Source organism: Procambarus clarkii, chromosome 19, assembly GCF_040958095.1.
Source record: "Procambarus clarkii isolate CNS0578487 chromosome 19, FALCON_Pclarkii_2.0, whole genome shotgun sequence".
In the NCBI taxonomy this organism is placed as follows: domain Eukaryota; kingdom Metazoa; phylum Arthropoda; class Malacostraca; order Decapoda; family Cambaridae; genus Procambarus; species Procambarus clarkii.
Genome location: NC_091168.1, coordinates 15383428 through 15402876, shown reverse-complemented (window position 1 = coordinate 15402876; position 19449 = coordinate 15383428). Strand labels below are relative to the sequence as shown.

The 19449-nt window shown below is 40.2% G+C and overlaps 1 protein-coding gene across 28 annotated transcripts in view; it reads left to right on the top strand.

Annotated features, from left to right (window-relative positions):
- The window catches only part of LOC123757622 (CLIP-associating protein 1), a 714204-nt gene that overhangs the window by 141888 nt on the left and 552867 nt on the right, over positions 1–19449 (top strand). For all 28 annotated transcript variants that reach the window (XM_069326976.1, XM_069326979.1, XM_069326971.1 and 25 more), the window contains exons 3-6: positions 9103–9208; positions 13786–13954; positions 15457–15633; positions 18148–18236. In XM_069326976.1, coding sequence (XP_069183077.1) covers positions 9103–9208; positions 13786–13954; positions 15457–15633; positions 18148–18236 — 541 coding nt within the window. The remainder of the gene's footprint in view (positions 1–9102; positions 9209–13785; positions 13955–15456; positions 15634–18147; positions 18237–19449) is intronic.

Below are 19449 nucleotides of genomic sequence, written 5' to 3'. Positions count from 1 at the left end.
ATCACTGTGGTCCGTCCTCTGGTGCTGTGAGGCTCCCATCACTGTGGTCCGTCCTCTGGTGCCCGCTGGTGCTGTGAGGCTCCCATCACTGTGGTCCGTCCTCTGGTGCTGTGAGGCTTCCATCACTGTGGTCCGTCCTCTGGTGCCCGCTGGTGCTGTGAGGCTCCCATCACTGTGGTCCGTCCTCTGGTGCCCGCTGGTGCTGTGAGGCTCCCATCACTGTGGTCCGTCCTCTGGTGCCCGCTGGTGCTGTGAGGCTCCCATCACTGTAATTTTTGCCAATGATAATAACTCTTGTATAAAATTTGTGTGGATCCCATCCCATGTTGGAGTTGGAAAACATGACTTTGTAGATCAATTGGCCAATGAGGCTTACAAGAAAGAAAACATTGATTATGACTTTGGACTATAATGCAGTTATTAGAAACATACAAATTAAAGAAATTAATTCAGATTTAGAAGAACTAAGAAATGCCCAGAGACCTGTAAGCTGCAGTATTAAAAGTTATGACAAGTTTTGTAATAATAGGTATTTGTATGGTCAGCACAGTAACCGGACCAGGCAATGTGATGTAGTCATTGCGCGAATTCACCTTGGCTATATACACATCTGGCAGGTTAGTGAGGCTGAGCCACTACCAGAATACTCAGATTGTAAACTCTGTGATAAACCTTTAATGCATTCACTAGAACACTATATTGTTGAATGTGAAGCCGTAAAGGACTTTAGACCTCCTGGCCTCTTGTACCACCAACTGTGTAACTATTTTATTGACTCAGGTGTTCTGGACGACATCCTAACAATTTACCCAAAATTTGCTTGTCCATTTTAAAGAATGAAGAACAATTTTTATTTATATTACTTCTAAGCTGTATCACTTATGAACCCATCCCTGCCCTTGTGTGGCAGTGCACAATAGAAAGTTGTTTTCACATATCCATACATTAAAACATTGATTGTAACAATGATATATATGTGCTTCAGCCTACAGTTTAGACCTATTGTCTTATGTATGACCCTCTGTCCTGCGTGACAGTGAATACTAGCATTATCCTCACTTTAATAAGACCTATCAAAATCCTCAGATTAGGCAAAATTGTAATTAATTTTGTCAATAAAGATGTTAATAATAAAAATCACTGTGGTCCGTCCTCTGGTGTCCTCTGGTGCTGTGAGGCTCCCATCACTGTGGTCCGTCCTCTGGTGCTGTGAGTCTCCCATCACTGTGGTCCGTCCTCTGGTGCTGTGAGGCTCCCATCACTGTGGTCCGTCCTCTGGTGCTGTGAGTCTCCCATCACTGTGGTCCGTCCTCTGGTGCTGTGAGGCTCCCATCACTGTGGTCCGTCCTCTGGTGCTGTGAGGCTCCCATCACTGTGGTCCGTCCTCTGGTGCTGTGAGGCTCCCATCACTGTGGTCCGTCCTCTGGTGCTGTGAGGCTCCCATCACTGTGGTCCGTCCTCTGGTGCTGTGAGGCTCCCATCACTGTGGTCCGTCCTCTGGTGCTGTGAGGCTCCCATCACTGTGGTCCGTCCTCTGGTGCTGTGAGGCTCCCATCACTGTGGTCCGTCCTCTGGTGCTGTGAGGCTCCCATCACTGTGGTCCGTCCTCTGGTACTGTGAGGTTCCCATCACTGTGGTCCGTCCTCTGGTGCTGTGAGGCTCCCATCACTGTGGTCCGTCCTCTGGTACTGTGAGGCTCCCATCACTGTGGTCCGTCCTCTGGTACTGTGAGGCTCCCATCACTGTGGTCCGTCCTCTGGTACTGTGAGGCTCCCATCACTGTGGTCCGTCCTCTGGTACTGTGAGGCTCCCATCACTGTGGTCCGTCCTCTGGTACTGTGAGGCTCCCATCACTGTGGTCCGTCCTCTGGTACTGTGAGGCTCCCGTCACTGTGGTCCGTCCTCTGGTACTGTGAGGCTCCCATCACTGTGGTCCGTCCTCTGGTGCTGTGAGGCTCCCGTCACTGTGGTCCGTCCTCTGGTGCTGTGAGGCTCCCATCACTGTGGTCCGTCCTCTGGTGCTGTGAGGCTCCCGTCACTGTGGTCCGTCCTCTGGTGCTGTGAGGCTCCCGTCACTGTGGTCCGTCCTCTGGTGCTGTGAAGCTCCCGTCACTGTGGTCCGTCCTCTGGTGCTGTGAGGCTCCCGTCACTGTGGTCCGTCCTCTGGTGCTGTGAAGCTCCCATCACTGTGGTCCGTCCTCTGGTGCTGTGAGGCTCCCGTCACTGTGGTCCGTCCTCTGGTGCTGTGAGGCTCCCGTCACTGTGGCCACGCTCTCTGGTGCTGTTATTTAAGCTCTTATTTATAAAATATTTATTTATTTTATAAATATTTATACATGATTTTTTTCATAATTGAGGCGTGGGTGACTTGTAAAAAAAATGTATTTGTAAAACTAAATATATTTTGAATAAAACTGAGTTAATGCCATTTATTAGATGCTATTGCGATGGCTGAGTATCATAGAAATGATTTTAGGTAAAACTTGTGTTTGTAATTAAAATTTGAAAATGGTGAAAATACATTGAAAAAAGAATACGGGTTTTCCCCCCTTCCCTTCTATTTAGGCTGCGTCGCTGAAACTCGGACCAGTTGGAGCCCTTTTTATATACTAATAGTCAATAAATGTTGAATGAAGTAGAACAATTTTTAGTACTGACGTTATCCCCCCTTAAATGTATTTTCATGAATTACACAGGTGACATAACTTTGTATTAAGCTACTATATATGCGTAAACGTTATTGATGATTGATGACATCGGATACTATGGGTTTTGTTTTCGTTAGTAAACGAATTATTTCTTATTGTCGTTAGTTCTGGTGTTGATATGAATAACCAACACTTACTTCAGCATCGTATAGCAGTCCTGATCTTCTCACTCATCTCCCAAATAATGGATGATCCGGAAATGCCTACGAACTACGGTACCAGGAATTATACACTAATCTCATCTTGTGGCAGAAAGGTGAGAGGCTCACACAACGGTCCCAAGAATTTAGACCCCACCATTATTTTATATAGATAACGATAGCAAACCATTTACAACAAACCTTTGTGTGTTAATACGCCGTAGTCACATTTGTCAAAGGCTTTTACAATATGTGAGGTAAGGTAATAGTTATCAGGAGAAAGTGCTCAGCCATTAGGACCATATAGCACTGTGAATGGATTCACCACCCTGCGTCATTTCTACTCTTTAAGCAGACCCAAGTAAGCGATAAAATGTTTTATATATGGTATGCACAAGGTGTGTGTAACGTGGCTGACGTCATACATTTATCCCGGCTCGGGTTTAGATTCTAGTGGGATGAGGGAGCGTGGGTTTGATGCCGTCATACTGCCTCCGTAGTTATTCATAGATTCATCACCCTATTGTGATCATTATTGTGTTAATGTATTCACGTTTGAGTTTGGGTTAGGGTATGGTGTTATATGTACTGGCAGGTCATCACAGTCAACTGAAGCAGCCTCACTTGTGTGCACTTCTTGAGAAGCTGTAGTGAGCAACTGTCATAGGTTGTAGCGCCCACTACAACCTCAGCGCATGACCACCAATACTGGCCTCCCTGGTTACAGGCGACACCTGCCTACCTCACAGTGTGAGGATTCCCAGGATCAATAGCTCCACGGTCCGGTCTCTGACTAGCTGTTATGGTTGGTGGTCTGGTCAATTAGGCTGTTAGAATCGCTATTCGCAATCTTGTCATATGAATCACAACCAGCTTCCATTACCATATCACCGGCAACCTCAGCGCCATGTGGATGATACATTAACCAACAAACCCACAATAATAACACCTATTTTGATTGACGCACCAAACTTTACCAACCCTTAACCTCTTTCTTCTATTCTACCTTTGCAACTGTTCAATTTTCTGGCTCATTTGTTCCCCAGCCCTCTCTGAGCATCAATGCTGTTGTCAGGAAAACATAAGCTCTAGGTAGGTCCAGGATGTTTCCTGGTTGGCATCACTTCTTGGTTTCTGGGAAACGTTTCGACATTCTAAGATGGCATTTGTATGTTGCTGTTTATTTATATTACTAACTGGTGTTCTTCCATTTTAAGCGTCAGAAATTTAAATCGCCGAACAAGACGACCATGTTTGTAGCTGGAATTGCAGGTTTTTCCAAGAGTGCTCAATTTTCATCAGTTCATTTTTAAATTGTTTAGGATTTGTATCTAGTGATTTCTATATGAGAACATTAACTTTTGCTTTTCAAGTTTGACTGTCACCCCTTCAATCAATTATGGCGTTAAGGAGCTCATTTGAGATTTAGTGAGTCTAAAACACACAGTCCGAGCACACCCTGTAACGTGTTTTTTGTCACATCTGAGAAGATCGTACTCTGATATTCAAATTTCATTGTTAAATTAGCCTAGTCATTAATTGCGTGAAGGCTGCGAGCACTGCATTTGCCTCATTTATTTATTTATTTATTTATGCATATACAAGAATGTACATAAGGAATGTGAGGATACAAATATGGTAATTACAGTCTTGTAAAGCCACTAGCACGCGCAGCGTTTCGGGCAGGTCCTTAATCTAAGAAAATTTTAAGGAGGTAAATACTTGCAAAATTTATAGACAAAAAAATGATAACAGATTACATGGAATGAAAAAAAAAGATGAGAGAAAATTATAGGTAATTTTGAGAGAATTAGCCTCTGTGAGAATATCTAATTTAAAGTTGATTATATCGGTTCTACGTGTTGTGACTTTGTATGTTGGCAACTGAGTGTAATGAGAAAATCGGTTAGGCGCCGTGATGAGGATTAGAACCGATGCGGTGAGTAGTCCCACGGGTACGCCCCAGACAATCAGGCCACCACATGGTCAAAAGGATTGACCATGTGTATTGAAAGAGGAGCGTCAGAGGTAGAACATTCCTACATTCCTTGACGACAGCCATAGTGCTTGGGGGGGGGGGGGGAATTGTGTGAAAATCCCGGTCCGGCTTCAGTGGAAGCCTCAGGAAACCCTTGTATGTTCAGCAGAACTCAAGGTTGCAATCCTTTCCATCAAGCCTGGCCTCGGGCTGGACTTTAGGAGTTGAGCACAACTCCCAGAACCCCATCAAGCAGGTATGTGGTGGCCTGATTGTCCGGGGGCGTGTGCGTGGGACTACCCACCACATAGGTTCTAATCCTCATCCCGGCTCCAACGGATTTTCTCATTGATACATCACGTTAATGTGATTACTTTCTGTGTACTGTGAGTAATGTTGCTCATTACGCTAGTTTAGTTTTTTTTAGGGTTTTATTTGACTTCTGCTTATTATCTATTGATAGACAACCACCGTGTGTGTGTCCTGACTATAATTTGTCAAAGTTGGTGGTATAATCTTGACATTTCTTGTCATTCTCCTCTTCCTTTCGCAACAAATATGTATCTTTGGTTTATATGGACGTGGTTCTGTCCTACTCACTAATTGTTTTGTTGGTGGTCGTATGATTTGTTTTGATTGGTTCCTTGTAGTATATGAATGTTTGGCTTCAGGTACGTAATGGCATACAGTACTCTCACTTTGTGAACTGTGACATTGAACTGTGAACCTTATCTTGAGGTTATCTTGCGATGATTTCGGGGCTCAACCTCCCTGCTTCCTGGTCCCCGACCAGGCCTCCTGGTTGTTGGACTGGTCAACCAGTCTGTTGGACGCGGGTGCTTACAGCCTGACATGAATCACAACCTGGTTGATCAGGTATCCTTTGGAGGTGTTTATCCAGTTCTCTCTTGAACACTGTGAGGGGTCGGCCACTTATGCCCCTTTTTTTTTTTTTATTAATACATGAGGTACATCTGCATCAGTGCAGCTACCCTAGACTATATGAAGTGGAGTACAGTGTGTCAAAAAAGCTAACTAGGTGATGCTAAAAAATCCCCATCACACAGGATGGTTAGTCATACAGAGGCATGTGATAAGCGGTCTGCACTGGCAGACTCCGGATGCATTTTGAGGATATCATCAACACAAGATTGAATAAGGTAGCAGTGGTAATACAAGTCCCCATCTCGCAGGATGGTTAGTCATACAGGGCCATGTGTTTAGTAGCCTGCACTGGAAAATTTTGGGTACACTGTGAGGATATCTTCAAGAATACGAGAGTGAATAAAGTAATTGCAAAGCTCCAGGTACCTCATGCCAACTGGTCTGAAAGGTCTAATAACTGGGCATTCAGTGATGTAGTGCGGGAGATCATGCCGTGGTTCCTGCTCACAGAGTTTGCAACTGGAGTGCCCAGGATTGGGAGACCCGTCACCTGCAGCCACCTGCCACAGGTAACGGTAACCCAACCTGATCCTTGCAACCACTGTGTCGCACAGTCTAGTGGACGTTTTGTGCTGTCCATAGATGTAGGTTTCAGATCTGAACAAATCATAGCTTTTTATACTAGTACTTTCAGGTCGTTGGGAGTCAGTAAGTTCTTTCCTATCAGATCTGAATGTTTGGACCAATACAGTTTTGACAGCAGAGATGGGGATACCTAGATCTAATTCAACTTCAAACTTGTTACACGCTAATTTGGCTGCAATGTCTGTCTCATTATGATGGGTTATATTTATGTGTGAAGGTATCCATACAAAGGAGATTCGAGACCCTTTACTCTCTGCATCAATTAGGTCATTTATAATTGGGAGTATGAGGTTCTTGCTGTCGATCTTCCAAGAGAAGTTTTCGATTGCTTGAAGAGCAGACTTTGAATCGCAGAATATTATTCCTTGCCCCTTATGTGTAGTGAAAGCGTGTTGAACAGTCTCGGGCCTCTGCATACCCGAGACACTGTCTCTCAGAAAACCTATTGCACCTCTGCTGACATTATTGTGGTGGTACCTTGCAGAAGTGTTCATAAATGTTTTTGAATACAGTGCATTATTTTAGCAATGATTTTCGTTAATGGCGTTTTATCAATACCGTTTATTACCTGTTACAATCTTATTTTTGAGTAATTAATGGTTTGCAGCATTTTTTTGAATCTTAACCTTTTTAATGAAAGACTGTAACCACCAAACCAGAGTCCTATATAAGGTTTAGTACAATAAATGTCGACAAAATATTTGGCGGGTCCTTGTGACGCTGAACTATTTGTTGAAATTGAAATTGAAATAAGTTTATTGAGGTAAAATACACACAAAGGGATGAGGTAGCTCAAGCTATTCTCACCCCGTTCAGTACAACGTGTTAGTACATACATAGACACACATCACAAACAATAAACCTGTTACCAAACATTCTGAGAGATAAACATGTACATTTCCTCCTTCACAAGTAGTATGGTATCAGACGTACACAAATACTTTTATGACCTAGTTATACGGATAATTCAACAAAATATTAGTCTTGGTGCAAAATTCTTATATCTCTCAAGAATATCATCAACCTTTCCTTTGTGACACATCCAGGCTATTTGCTCAGGAACAGTCCTTATCTCAGTGTTTCTATATACATTAATCAACGGACAATCAAGAACATAATGGGCAAGGGTGTGAGACCTTAACATACCACATAGTTTACACTTCGTGTCATTATCATGAACGCCTATCCCATATTCCCAGTAATATTTGTACCCAAGCCTGAGCCGCATGTACAGAGAGTCACTCCAAGCATTTCTCCTTTTACCATAAGTGAAAAGGGTGTTTTGACTCACATACATGTAGTGTTGCATGGTTAGACTTCTCTCATACATTATCCCTCTCCTCTCCACTCCTTCCTGTGCCTGAATATTTCTGATTTTGCTTCTTATTTGTCTCATTGTGAATTCACATTCAATGTCAATTTGTGGTTTTGATGTGGCACGTTTGGCCAAGTCATCCGCCACCTCGTTGAGCACTATTCCAACATGAGATGGAATCCACATGAATTTCACACTATGACCTTTCAGCTGTATCTCAGCTATTCTTCTCTTACAATCCTCAACTATAGACATGAAGACTGGGTTTCGACTGTTTAAGGACTCCAGTGCTCCTCGGCTATCGACAAATACAAAAACTTTTTTGTCGTCATGACGTACTTCCTTCAAACACGCCAGAATGGCCTGCAGTTCAGCTTGTGTGGATGATATATAATTACTAAGCCGGAGTTCAATTTTCCTGTCCACAGTCCCAAACTCCGTATATTCCCTTATTAGGACACCACACCCTGCCCTGCCATCCTCCGCCACCGACCCGTCGCAATACACATGTAAACTGTTGCCTCTTGGTAACCGAGATATCATGCTTCCATACAAACACCGTAATTGTCCCGGTTCATGATGAATCTTTTCACATTGAGGGGTACAATTTCGACGTCTATTTTCTGTACTTTCCAGGGAGCAGACATATTACACTGTCGAGAGGGTTTACAGCAGTCAAGTACATCGTATTCCCTGAGGTCATGAGCTAATCCCCTCGTGTAGCGTGTCTCCCTCAGTTTCCTGGAAGTGTGTACGTCACTCAAGCAGGTCTGAACGCTCTCAAACAGCTTATCCCCTCCTTTTCTCCGCATGAAACGAATAGCTACTCTAGTGTTAATGTCACGGACTCTATCACACACACTCTGTAAATTTAATTCCATTCTCATTATTTCAATCATTGCATTTCTTTGACATCCAAGAATAATCCTCATAGCCTCGTTCTGTATCAGCTCTATTTTTTTAATTCTGCCTTGGCCTGTGTAAGACAAAACGGGTGCTGCGTAGTCTATCAGGGACCGAACAGTGCTTATGTATAACATCCGTAAGATAGGTACCCCATCACCTTTACCAGAAAAAGCCAGTGCTTTTAGAGGATGCAGACGGGCTTTACATAAGGTGCTGATATGATTTATTTCAGCATTTTTGCTCTCACATGTGTATCCAACATACATGCCCAGATACTTGTACTTCTGAACACGGCTCAGTTCCACACCATTTAGAGTAAGTGTTATATTTCTTCGTTTCCTATACTCATATTTGTTTATAAGAGCACATGATGCTCTAAAGTAAGGGTTAGTTCCACCAGCTCGTGCTATTATTTAGTATTTATATGTAGTTACCAATATATTTTTGCTTTTCAGAGAAGGCAATAGTAATTTGTTATCGAGGATCATAATATCCAGTTAGCCTAATTTAGGCTTTGATTTGCAGGTGACATTGAATGGGCTGGAGGTTATGACATTCTTGGTGGAGCGCATGAAGGAAGACTTCCGGCCCTATCTCTCCTCCGTCATACCCGCCGTCACCGACAGATTAGGTAAGTCACTCCTCTCATTATCTGTTGTATCGGGCATAAGCAAGGCATTATTATTGTTGCTGGATTTGCCATACATGATCATAATCAAGTGAAAGGTATGTTTACGATGTTTGTGTGTGCTGGTTATAAAGGTGTTTATAATGAAAGGTTGGGTAAAAGAGTGAGCATGGGAGGGAAGGAAGGTGGTGTTTGGGTGGACGAGTGCGTGCTTTACAATGACATAAATATACATGAACACGTACAGAAATGGATGACAAAGTTTATCCCAGGTACCTGAATCCTTCCTTATGAAGATAATTTAGAACAAGCTTAATTTACATTCTCCACAAAGATGAAGAGTAAGGGTAGACATAATTGAAGTATATGAATGGGACAACTTCTTTATGCGTGATATTCAAACCGCTGAAATTATAACTGATATCAACACGAGCGTGGTGGACTTTGAAAGAGAAATTGACAACATGCGCATGCACTCAATCCCGGGTCCAGACTCACGGAATTCAATATTTATAAAGAAATGCAAAGTACCAGTAGCACAGGCACTCTAAATAGTGTGGAAGAAGAGCTTAGACACGTGGGGATATACCAGATGCATTTAAATCAGCAGACTTAACCCCTCTACACAAAGGAGGGAGCAAAGCATTGGCTAATTCTTATAGACCAGTTGCACTAACGTCCCACATAATAAAGGTATTTGAGAGAGTGATCAGGAGTCAGGGGCCAGATTCATGAAAGCCCTTACGCAAGCACTTACGAACCTGTACATCTTTCCTCAATCTTTGACGGCTTTGGTTACATTTATTAAACAGTTTAAAAGCATGAAATCTTCCCATTCAACTGTTGTTATTGTTATAAACAGCCTCCTGGTGCTTCGGAGCTTATTAACTGTTTAATAATTGTAAACAAAGCCGCCAAAGATTTGAGAAAAGGTGTACAGGTTCGTAAGTGTTTGCGTAAGTGCTTTCGTGAATCTGGCCTCAGGTCACCAGTTTCATGGAGACCAATGACCTTCACAACCCCAGGCCAACACAGATTTAGAGCGGGAAGATCATACCTTTCGCAGCTACTTGACCACTACGACAAAATCACTGAGGCATTAAAAGAAAAACAAAATGCAGATGTGGTATACACGGGCTTTGCAAAGGCACTTGATAAATGTGACCATGGAGTGATAACACAAAATGAGATCAGTGGAAATAACAGGCAAAGTAGGACAGTGGATAATCAATTTTATGTCAAACAGAATACAGTAACAGTCAACCATATAAAATTGTGTCCAAGCACAGTTAAAATCCCTGTACCTCAAGGTACAGTCCTTGCACCACTGCTTTTCTTCATTCTTATAACATACATACTCAAAAATATAAGTTACAGCTTTGTATCATCGTTTGCAGATGACACAAATCAGCATGAAAATTACCTCTGCTGAAGTCATTGAAAAGCTACAAGCAGATATTAATAACATTTTTGACTGGACAGCAGAAAATAACATGATGTTTAACAGTGATAAATTCCAGGTACTTAAGTCTGGTAAAAATGAGGACCTTAACCATGATACAGGGTACAAAACACAATCAAATCTGCCCATAGTAGGAAAGCAGCATGTAAAGGATCTAGGAATAATATCTAACGACTTAATATTTAGGGAGCATAACCAAGCAAATATTGTGTCAGCCAGAAAAATGATAGGATAGATTGAGAACCTTCAAATCCAGGGGTTCCATTAAAGTGGTTGTACTACAGTACAGTATTTAAATTACTTGTGCTGTTCCGTCTTGAGTGCTGCTCGGTACTCACTCACCCCTTCAGAGCAGGAGAGATTGCTGAAATAGAGGGAACACAGAGAACATATAATTCGGCATATCCTTGGAGGGCTTGGGGAATCGAACAACTCCCAGAACCCCCATTTAGCAGGGATCAAGGAGGTATATCCGGTATTCATAGACATGATAAAGCACCTAAATTATTGGGATCGTCTCAAAGTTCAACAAATGTACTCACTAGAAAGGAGACGGGAGATACCAAATAATATTCACGTGGAAGATACTGGAGGGCCAGGTCCCAAATCTACACAGTAAAATAGCAACATACTGGAGTGAACGATATGGAAGAAAATGCAGAATAGAACCAGTAAAGAGCAGGGGTGCCATAGGCACATTCAGAGAACACTGTATAAACATCTGAGGTCCACAGTTGTTCAACATCCTCCCAGCGAGTATAAGAAATATTGCCGGAACAACCGTGGACATCTTCAAGATAATATTAGATCATTTTTTCCAATGAGTGCTGGACCAACCGGGCTGTGGTGGGTATGTGGGCCTGCGGGCCACTCTAAGCAACAGCCTGGTGGACCAAACTCTCACAAGTCAAGCCTGGCCTCAGGTCAGGCTTGGGGAGTAGAACAACTCGCAGAACCCCATCAAGCAGGTATCAAGCAGGGGGGGGGGGGGGTGTGAGTGAGTGAGTGAGTTGAGTGTAGAAGATGGAAGTTGTGAAAGGGGGGGGAGATAGAGCATGGGAGGGAGGGAATGATGGAGAGGCGACTGCATGTACAGTTACAATGTGTATTGGGGAGGCAATGTGCATCTTCCATTTAATATTCACAGTTATGTATGCATAACCTGTTTATATTGTTGTGTGTGTGTTTTTTGTTTAATGATGTAATTTCTTGGTTTATTGAAATAATTTTGTATTGTAGTATTAACAAGGCTTTTAATTAATTAATATTAAAATATTTAATTAAATATTGTAATGAGTATAAAATTTAATAAATATGTTTTGTATAATTTATATTTTCAAAATAATGTTCAGAATAGTTTCTCTCAACATTTTAATGATGAAAAACCTATTGTGGGATATTTTACTTTTAACCCTTAAACCGCACAATACATTCATATACAATTTGACAACATAATTTGACATAAGTTTTTAAAACTTGGACAAACACTTTACAATTTTTTTTAATAATCAGCTAGACAAATGCTCCAACTTTGTCTAAATGATCACAACGTAACTTGAAAAACAAGAGAATCAAAATTAATTTTAAAATTGAATATTGAAAACTTCAGATTTTCAATTCAGAATATAAAATATGAACTATCACCAATTGTTCATTTAATGTTATTATTCTCTCAGAATAGCATATGTTCTTTATTTTCATCAAATTAGAATATAGGTTTTCAGTATAGTTTACTGTAAAAAAAAAAATCATCAACAAGGCATTTGAAATGTGCGGCAAATTTAGACCAAAAAAAATTCTTACCCCAAATGTATGAGGTTTATGAAAAATCCATTCTGAAGGGATTGTAGAACACAGCTGAGCACACAATATGTCAGAATAGTGAGAATCGGTCAAAAGCTGGAATTTTAGAAGTCACTCAAAGTTGAAATTCTAGTTTCACAGATAATTGAAGTTGAAGTTATCAACAATGAATAGAGGTACAGTAGTTTTAATTCGTTAATTTAATTGTATGTTTTAATAAACATTGTTTGGCATTCGTACTCGAAAATGTGAAAGTTGTAGGTCAATAGGTGTTGAAATGAAGTCAAGAAAAAATAACCCCGAAAAACACAAAATATAGGGATAATTATAATAATTATTATGATTTAGGTGATATATTTAAGGTATACAGGTACTTTATATGAGTGAAAAAGCCTTAATATGGTCCCTAATCATCAAAACCTAAAGGACAAAGAAAATAGTTTGAAATCAGAGAAAAAATCACCTAAAAAAATTCAAAGTTCCAAGTTTTGTGAGTTGTGACTGATTTATTTGTTGAACAATTTCATTCTATCTTCACATCGTTAGGGAAACATGCACTCTCCAGGATGTAAAGGTTAAAACAAAATCAGATAATAAACAAAGGAGAAAAAACTTAAATCTTAAAAAAAAAATCCCCTAACAAAATTTTTTTGGGACATTGATGAAAGTAACATATTAACATTGGACAATGTATGTACTGTATATAATATATAACAAAATAGAGCATAATAACATACTTACTCATTATTATTTATGTTATTATGTATTACTCAGCAATGATATAAAGGCACCAACTGCATATCCACTTTGTGGACACTTCTTACTACTGTTCTTTTTTGAGCATCGGACAGGTGCTTGCATCTCTTTATTACTGCATTTTCCATCAGTTCCAGTTATTAGGAGCTATTCTTATCAACAAAACGTTCTTACTTTTTAAAAATTCGTCTAAATCAATTTCTGAAAATATTTTGATGAAAGTTTCACGACACTGAAGCCAATAAGTTGGAGGTTTGTTTAATATTTTTTTTTCACATAATTCAAATATTTTTCGCTTCCGGGCCCCCAATGCGCGCGGTAATATGCACAGTTTAAGGGTTAAGCAATGTCAAAGCGTATCCTGCAGAAAAGAGATGTAAATGATAGTCACTGTAGTTCAGAGTAATTTTAGAGCAATAATGAGGATATACAAGTAAGAAAGATCTGAGCACAGTGATGTATTGTGCCTGAGATGTGCCACATGATGTGATGGTGAAATTATTATTAGAATAACTGTTAAATTCTAGGTTAAATTATGACTTTTTAATGTGCTTTTCAGGTGACAGCAAAGATGCAGTTCGAGAAAAGGCACAGCTATTACTCTCCACATTAATGGATCATGTATTGTCACCAAATAGCATGTTTGACAGGCTTTTACCTGCCTTTTCACACAAGAATGGCAAAGTCAGAGAGGAAGTTATGACTTGTCTTCAAAATACTTTGACCAAGTGAGTACTGGTATTTTAAGCTTGACGTTACAGGTCAGTCACTTTGGCTCTAAAAATTTAACACTGTAATTATATTTTATTGTACCAGTGCTTAGGGTATTTCAATTCTATTTTTTATTGGTGCTGTTTTGCATAATTACCCGGCCTCATGCTCTTGCATACAATTAGTACAAGATGCATATTTGGAACAATCCCGCCTGTATCTACAAGATTTTATTTAGATTTCTTTCTTAGCTGTGCTTCAGGAATAAATTGATTGATTTTTGGTGCTCCAAACAGTTAGGTTGTTAAAGTGAATAAATGCAAAGCAGGAAATGTTCTCTGCCCATTTTCTATATTTGCATTGTCGCCAGCTTTAATCTTTATACTTCAGGACCCATAATGCGAATATGATGCTTTTACGTTTCATGACTCACTATACTGCATAGAGCAGGAAGTTATGATGTTAACTTTGTCTTCAATACTTGCTCTGAAGCTCAGGGAAGTGAGCAGCTGAAAAAATGTTAGTTTTGTTTGAATATACAGCTTATGAAAATCTTGCAAAAATATATATTTTTTCTAACACTGTCAATACATAAACCATTGTTATTGTCTTATAAATAGTAAACAAAATTAAAGAATATAAATTTAAATAAAGAATATATAAGATTTACAATATTCAATAATTCCTATGTAATAATAATAAGAGTAAAAAGTATACTGTAATTGTGATACAAACAAGTTCTTTGGACAGTGGACACACACCAGACCCAACACTAAGGAAAGGACAGTTTAACTATTTGTCTCAATCTACCACATAACTTTCTCACTTGTAAAGTAAAACACATACAAAGTACAATATTTAAAATAGTCATAAACCATTGGTTAAATAAAGGCCTTTTATTGTATAGCACAGCAATATTTCAATAAGTATCCATTTGTATTTAAGGGCCGGAATATGTAAAGGAGATTTAAGTGGATTTGTTTTTAATGCAGGTTCCTTTGTAGATTAGAAGACAATACAGTTCCTCCACAATTTGTAGGTTAGAAGACAATACAGTTTTCACAAGTCGAGCCTGACCCTGGGCTGGGCTTGGGGGGTAGAACTCCCAGAACCCCATCCAGGTACAATCCAGTTCAATAAATTTGTAGGTTAGAAGACAATACAATTCCTCCACAATTTGTATGTTAGAAGACTACAGAACAGTTTTTCCACAATTTCATAAGTTAGAAGACAACCCAGTTTTTCCAGAATTGTGGAAAGCAGTTATGTCATTGAATATTGACACCATAATATTAGTTATATGTTGAAGCATATTTTGTAAACAATGCCAACTTTAGATATGTATTCTTGGTATTCATACCTGTACTATATAGGCAGTTAACACATTACGTATCATTTCAGTAGTTTTAAATATTATTTTATTACACAATAATACCATTGATTATTATTAAGTTTACCATGTGAAAAATGCATCCTTTTTAATGAAAATGTACTGTAAACATTATTCTTTTATTTTTAGTCATGGTGCATCATCGGTGACAGTCTCGCGCCTCATCCCACACATTGTCAAACTTTTGTCAGACCCAACTGCAATGGTGAGAGACTGCGCCTTCAACACTTTGGTGGAGTGCTACAAACACTATGGTGAAAGACTTAGAGCAGATTTGACGAAGAAACACAATATTCCACCTGCAAAGTGAGTGTGTTTATTTATCCTAGTCCTGCAATGTCAGATCAGATAGTTGAGATATTTAAAGTTTGAAACAGGAGATTTGGTGCATATTTAGTTGTATCCCAAGAAGGCAAATAGCATTACTGTATTCCCAACAGGGCATCAGCATATACATGGCGTAAGTTGTGAATAGCCTCCCTTACCACACTTTAAAGTAGATATAAAAAGTTATTTCAGGTATGGCAATTTTGGAAGCTCAACTTGGTTTATGGTACAGTATTAGCTATTGATGTCCCAGGTATTATTTAGCCTTATTCTAAGGCAGTCTCTTCTTCTTTCAAGCCCACACCAGTAAAGCATGTGAAAAAATTGGATGTGAATGATATATCCTTTAATATTTTGCACAATGAGTGTTATCTATTTTTAGTAAAAGGTGACATTTTATTCGTCCATCAACCACTAGCAGCAATTATTAGTCAAAGGACTGTTTTGAAGGTCAGATGGACCTGGTCGAACACTATATGACTTGGAAGTGTTTTTCTAGGATATGAATGTAGATCATCCTTTTGTTGATGGTTGTCATTGAGGGTATGAGAGGGGAAAGCCCACGCGAGATGAGCTCTTCAAAAAACTATATATATATATTTAAAGGTATTTCAGTGATACAGGAACTTAACACAGTCAGTTATCTCATAAAGTGTGTCTCAACATATTAAACAATATTCCATAGTGAATGCTGTCCAACTTTTTGTGATTCAAGGAAATATTAAATGAACTTTGAGTGTTGATAACCAACACAACTGCCTACCTTCCCTTGTGGTGCCAGGAACCCTTAGGCACAAGTTGCCAAGACGTTAAAAAATCATATCCCTCGTAGTTGAAACATCAGAAAATATAGTTGTCCATAGTGCTAAGCTTGCTACCTTGCCTTGGTTACCTTGAGGTGCTTCCGGGGCTTAGCGTCCCCGTGACCCGGTCGTCGACCAGGCCTCCTGGTTGCTGAACTGGTCAACCAGGCTGTTGAATGTGGCTGCTCGCAGCCTGACGTGTTTCATGCGTAGATATTTTCTGGATCTACAATTTCCTGACTAACAGAATTCAATGTGTTATAGTCAGCAAAATAAAATCCGGACCATCAACCGTGAAGAGCTCAGTCTTTCAGGGTACTGTGCTTGCTCCAGTACTTTTTCTCAGCCTCATATCAGACATAGACAAGGACACAATCTATAGTACCATATCATCCTTTGCAGATGACACTAGGATTTTTATGAGATTATACAACATAGAGAACACAGCAAACCTACAATTAGATGTAAATAAAGTCTTTTGATGGGATACAGAAAATAATATGGTATTTAATGAAGATAAGTTTCAGCTCCTGTGCTACAGAAAAAAAATGTATAAAAATGGAAACTGCATACAAAACTCAGTCAAATCATAACAACGAAAAAGCAATGTAAAGGATTTGGGTGTACTTATGTCGGAAGACCTTGCCTTTAAAGAACACAATAAAGTAGCCGTCAAACTGCAAGAAAAATGACAGGTTGGATAACAAGAACCTTTCAAACTAGAGATGCTGTACCAATGATGATAATTTTTATGATGCTAGTCTAGAGTGAAATACTGTTGCACAATGACAGGCCTTTTCAAAGCTGGAGAATTGCTGACCTGAATAGTGTGCAGATCCTTTACTGTTAGAATCCACTCAGTAAAACATCTAAACTATTGAGACTAAAATTCCTAAATTTGCATTCTCGAGAGCAGGTGGGAGAGATACATAATAATTTACACGTGGAAAATACTAGAGGTGCTGGTCCCAAACCTGCACAAAGAAATAACACTACATGAGACCAGAAGGCATGGCAGGATGTGCAGAATACCCCCATTGAAAAGCATAGGTGAAACAGGTACTCCGAGAGAGAACTATCAACATCAGAGGCCCAAATCTGTTCAACGTGCTTCCACTACACATAATGGGGCATAAATGGCCGACAGTTATCTCTCTTTCTCTAACAGTGTTCAAGAGAGAGAGAGAGAGAGAGAATTTGATAAACACCTCCAAAGGATACCTGATCAACCAGGCTGTGATTCATATGTCAGGCTGCGAGCAGTCGTGTCCAACAGCCTGGTTGGACCAGGCCACGGGAACATTGAGCTCTGAAATTAACGCAAGGTAACCACCTATCGTGTCAAGTATATTTTCTGTTAGTCAACCACTATTACCTACCACAGCCAAAAGATTTACTAGCATTTTGTCTTACGGGCTCACCATTGCCTGTGCTACATGGAAATTTTGTTCCGATTAGCTGAATCTAAAACAACAACAACAACATTGCAGTTTTCATCTAATAAGTAATGTTTAATTACTTAACTATCTGCTTTATTCCAAATGCCATAATCTTTTTTCAGTGTTGATTCATCCAGTAGATCTAATATTACTACTCAAATAGAAACATTGGTTTTCAGTGAAAGTAAACTTGTTGCCATATTTCATGTTGTAATGGGATATAACTTAATAAACAATATTTTTTCCTTCAGACTTCCAGGATTGATGACACGGTTTGATGATATACGGGACACCGGCCTTATGCTGCCCACGGCTACTACTGCCACAGGCACAATAGAAGGTTAGCTCATTTACTATTTCATTCACTTTTGTTCTCAAGATGATGATGTTATTGAGATCTGTATTACCATATTATATTTACGTTGGAAGTAAATAATATCAATAGATAATGTTTGTTTATAAACTATTTTCCACTATACTATTTGTCTACACTGTACAAATGTAAATAATCATGGTTCAACAATATAGGATTTACAGTACTGTACTTGTATCAGAACATAATCAATGACCAAGTGAATGGATAACTTTGACTTAAATAAATAAACCTCTATAGAGAAGGTAAGAAGAGCTCCTGCATCATCTGAATCCCCTCTCCATGCATATTTGTTGTGTTTATTACCGTGGTAACTAGGTGTCCTAGCTACACTCCACTATTCAAATTCTGTATTGCTTAGCAGTGTTAATTTTTGGATGGAAATCATTTGCTTTCTCTGCTTCAGGCATAACCTGCTGAAACACACACAGTAGCCTCTCCAACATGACTCACCAGCCCCCTTCCCCCATCCCTAGATGCACTCACCAGCCTCCACCCCCCCCCCCCTCCCCAGCCCCCCAAATGCACTCGCCAGCCTCCCCTCCCATCCTCAATTGCGCTCACCAGTCCCCCCAATCCAAAATGTACTCACTAGCCCTCCTCCTCCTTCCCCCCTCAATATGCACTCACCAGACCCCCCCCCCCCTCTCCCCCCGAATATGCACACACCAGCCCCCCCAAAAGTTACCTTGTGATGATTTCAGGGCTCAACATTCCTGCAGCTTGGTCTCCGACCAGGCCTGCTAGTTGCTGGACTAGTCAGGCATTGATACTGTACAACCAGGCTTGTATCAAGGCCTGGTTGATCAGGGTCAACTAGGGTGTGTATCGACGTACACACACCTGCCTCCAAACACACAATCAGGCCCCCCCCCCAATATATACACACCAGCCCCCTCAGTGTACACACACACACTCACCATCCCCACAAAGTTACACACACCAGTCCCCAATGTACATACACCAGACCCCACCAACATAGACTAACCAACCCATACATTTTCTCACTATCCAGTGGAGTAATAACTAATATCCTCACGAACCTTTTCCTGTGTAATTCCCGTGTACGGTAGTTTTATCAATATAAAATTTGTGTTCAGTGTGACTAGTAAGCCTGCTAGTTATGTGGTAATTTGACCAAGTCTGGTTCACACGATGAGAGCGCTTCGCGCACACAGCT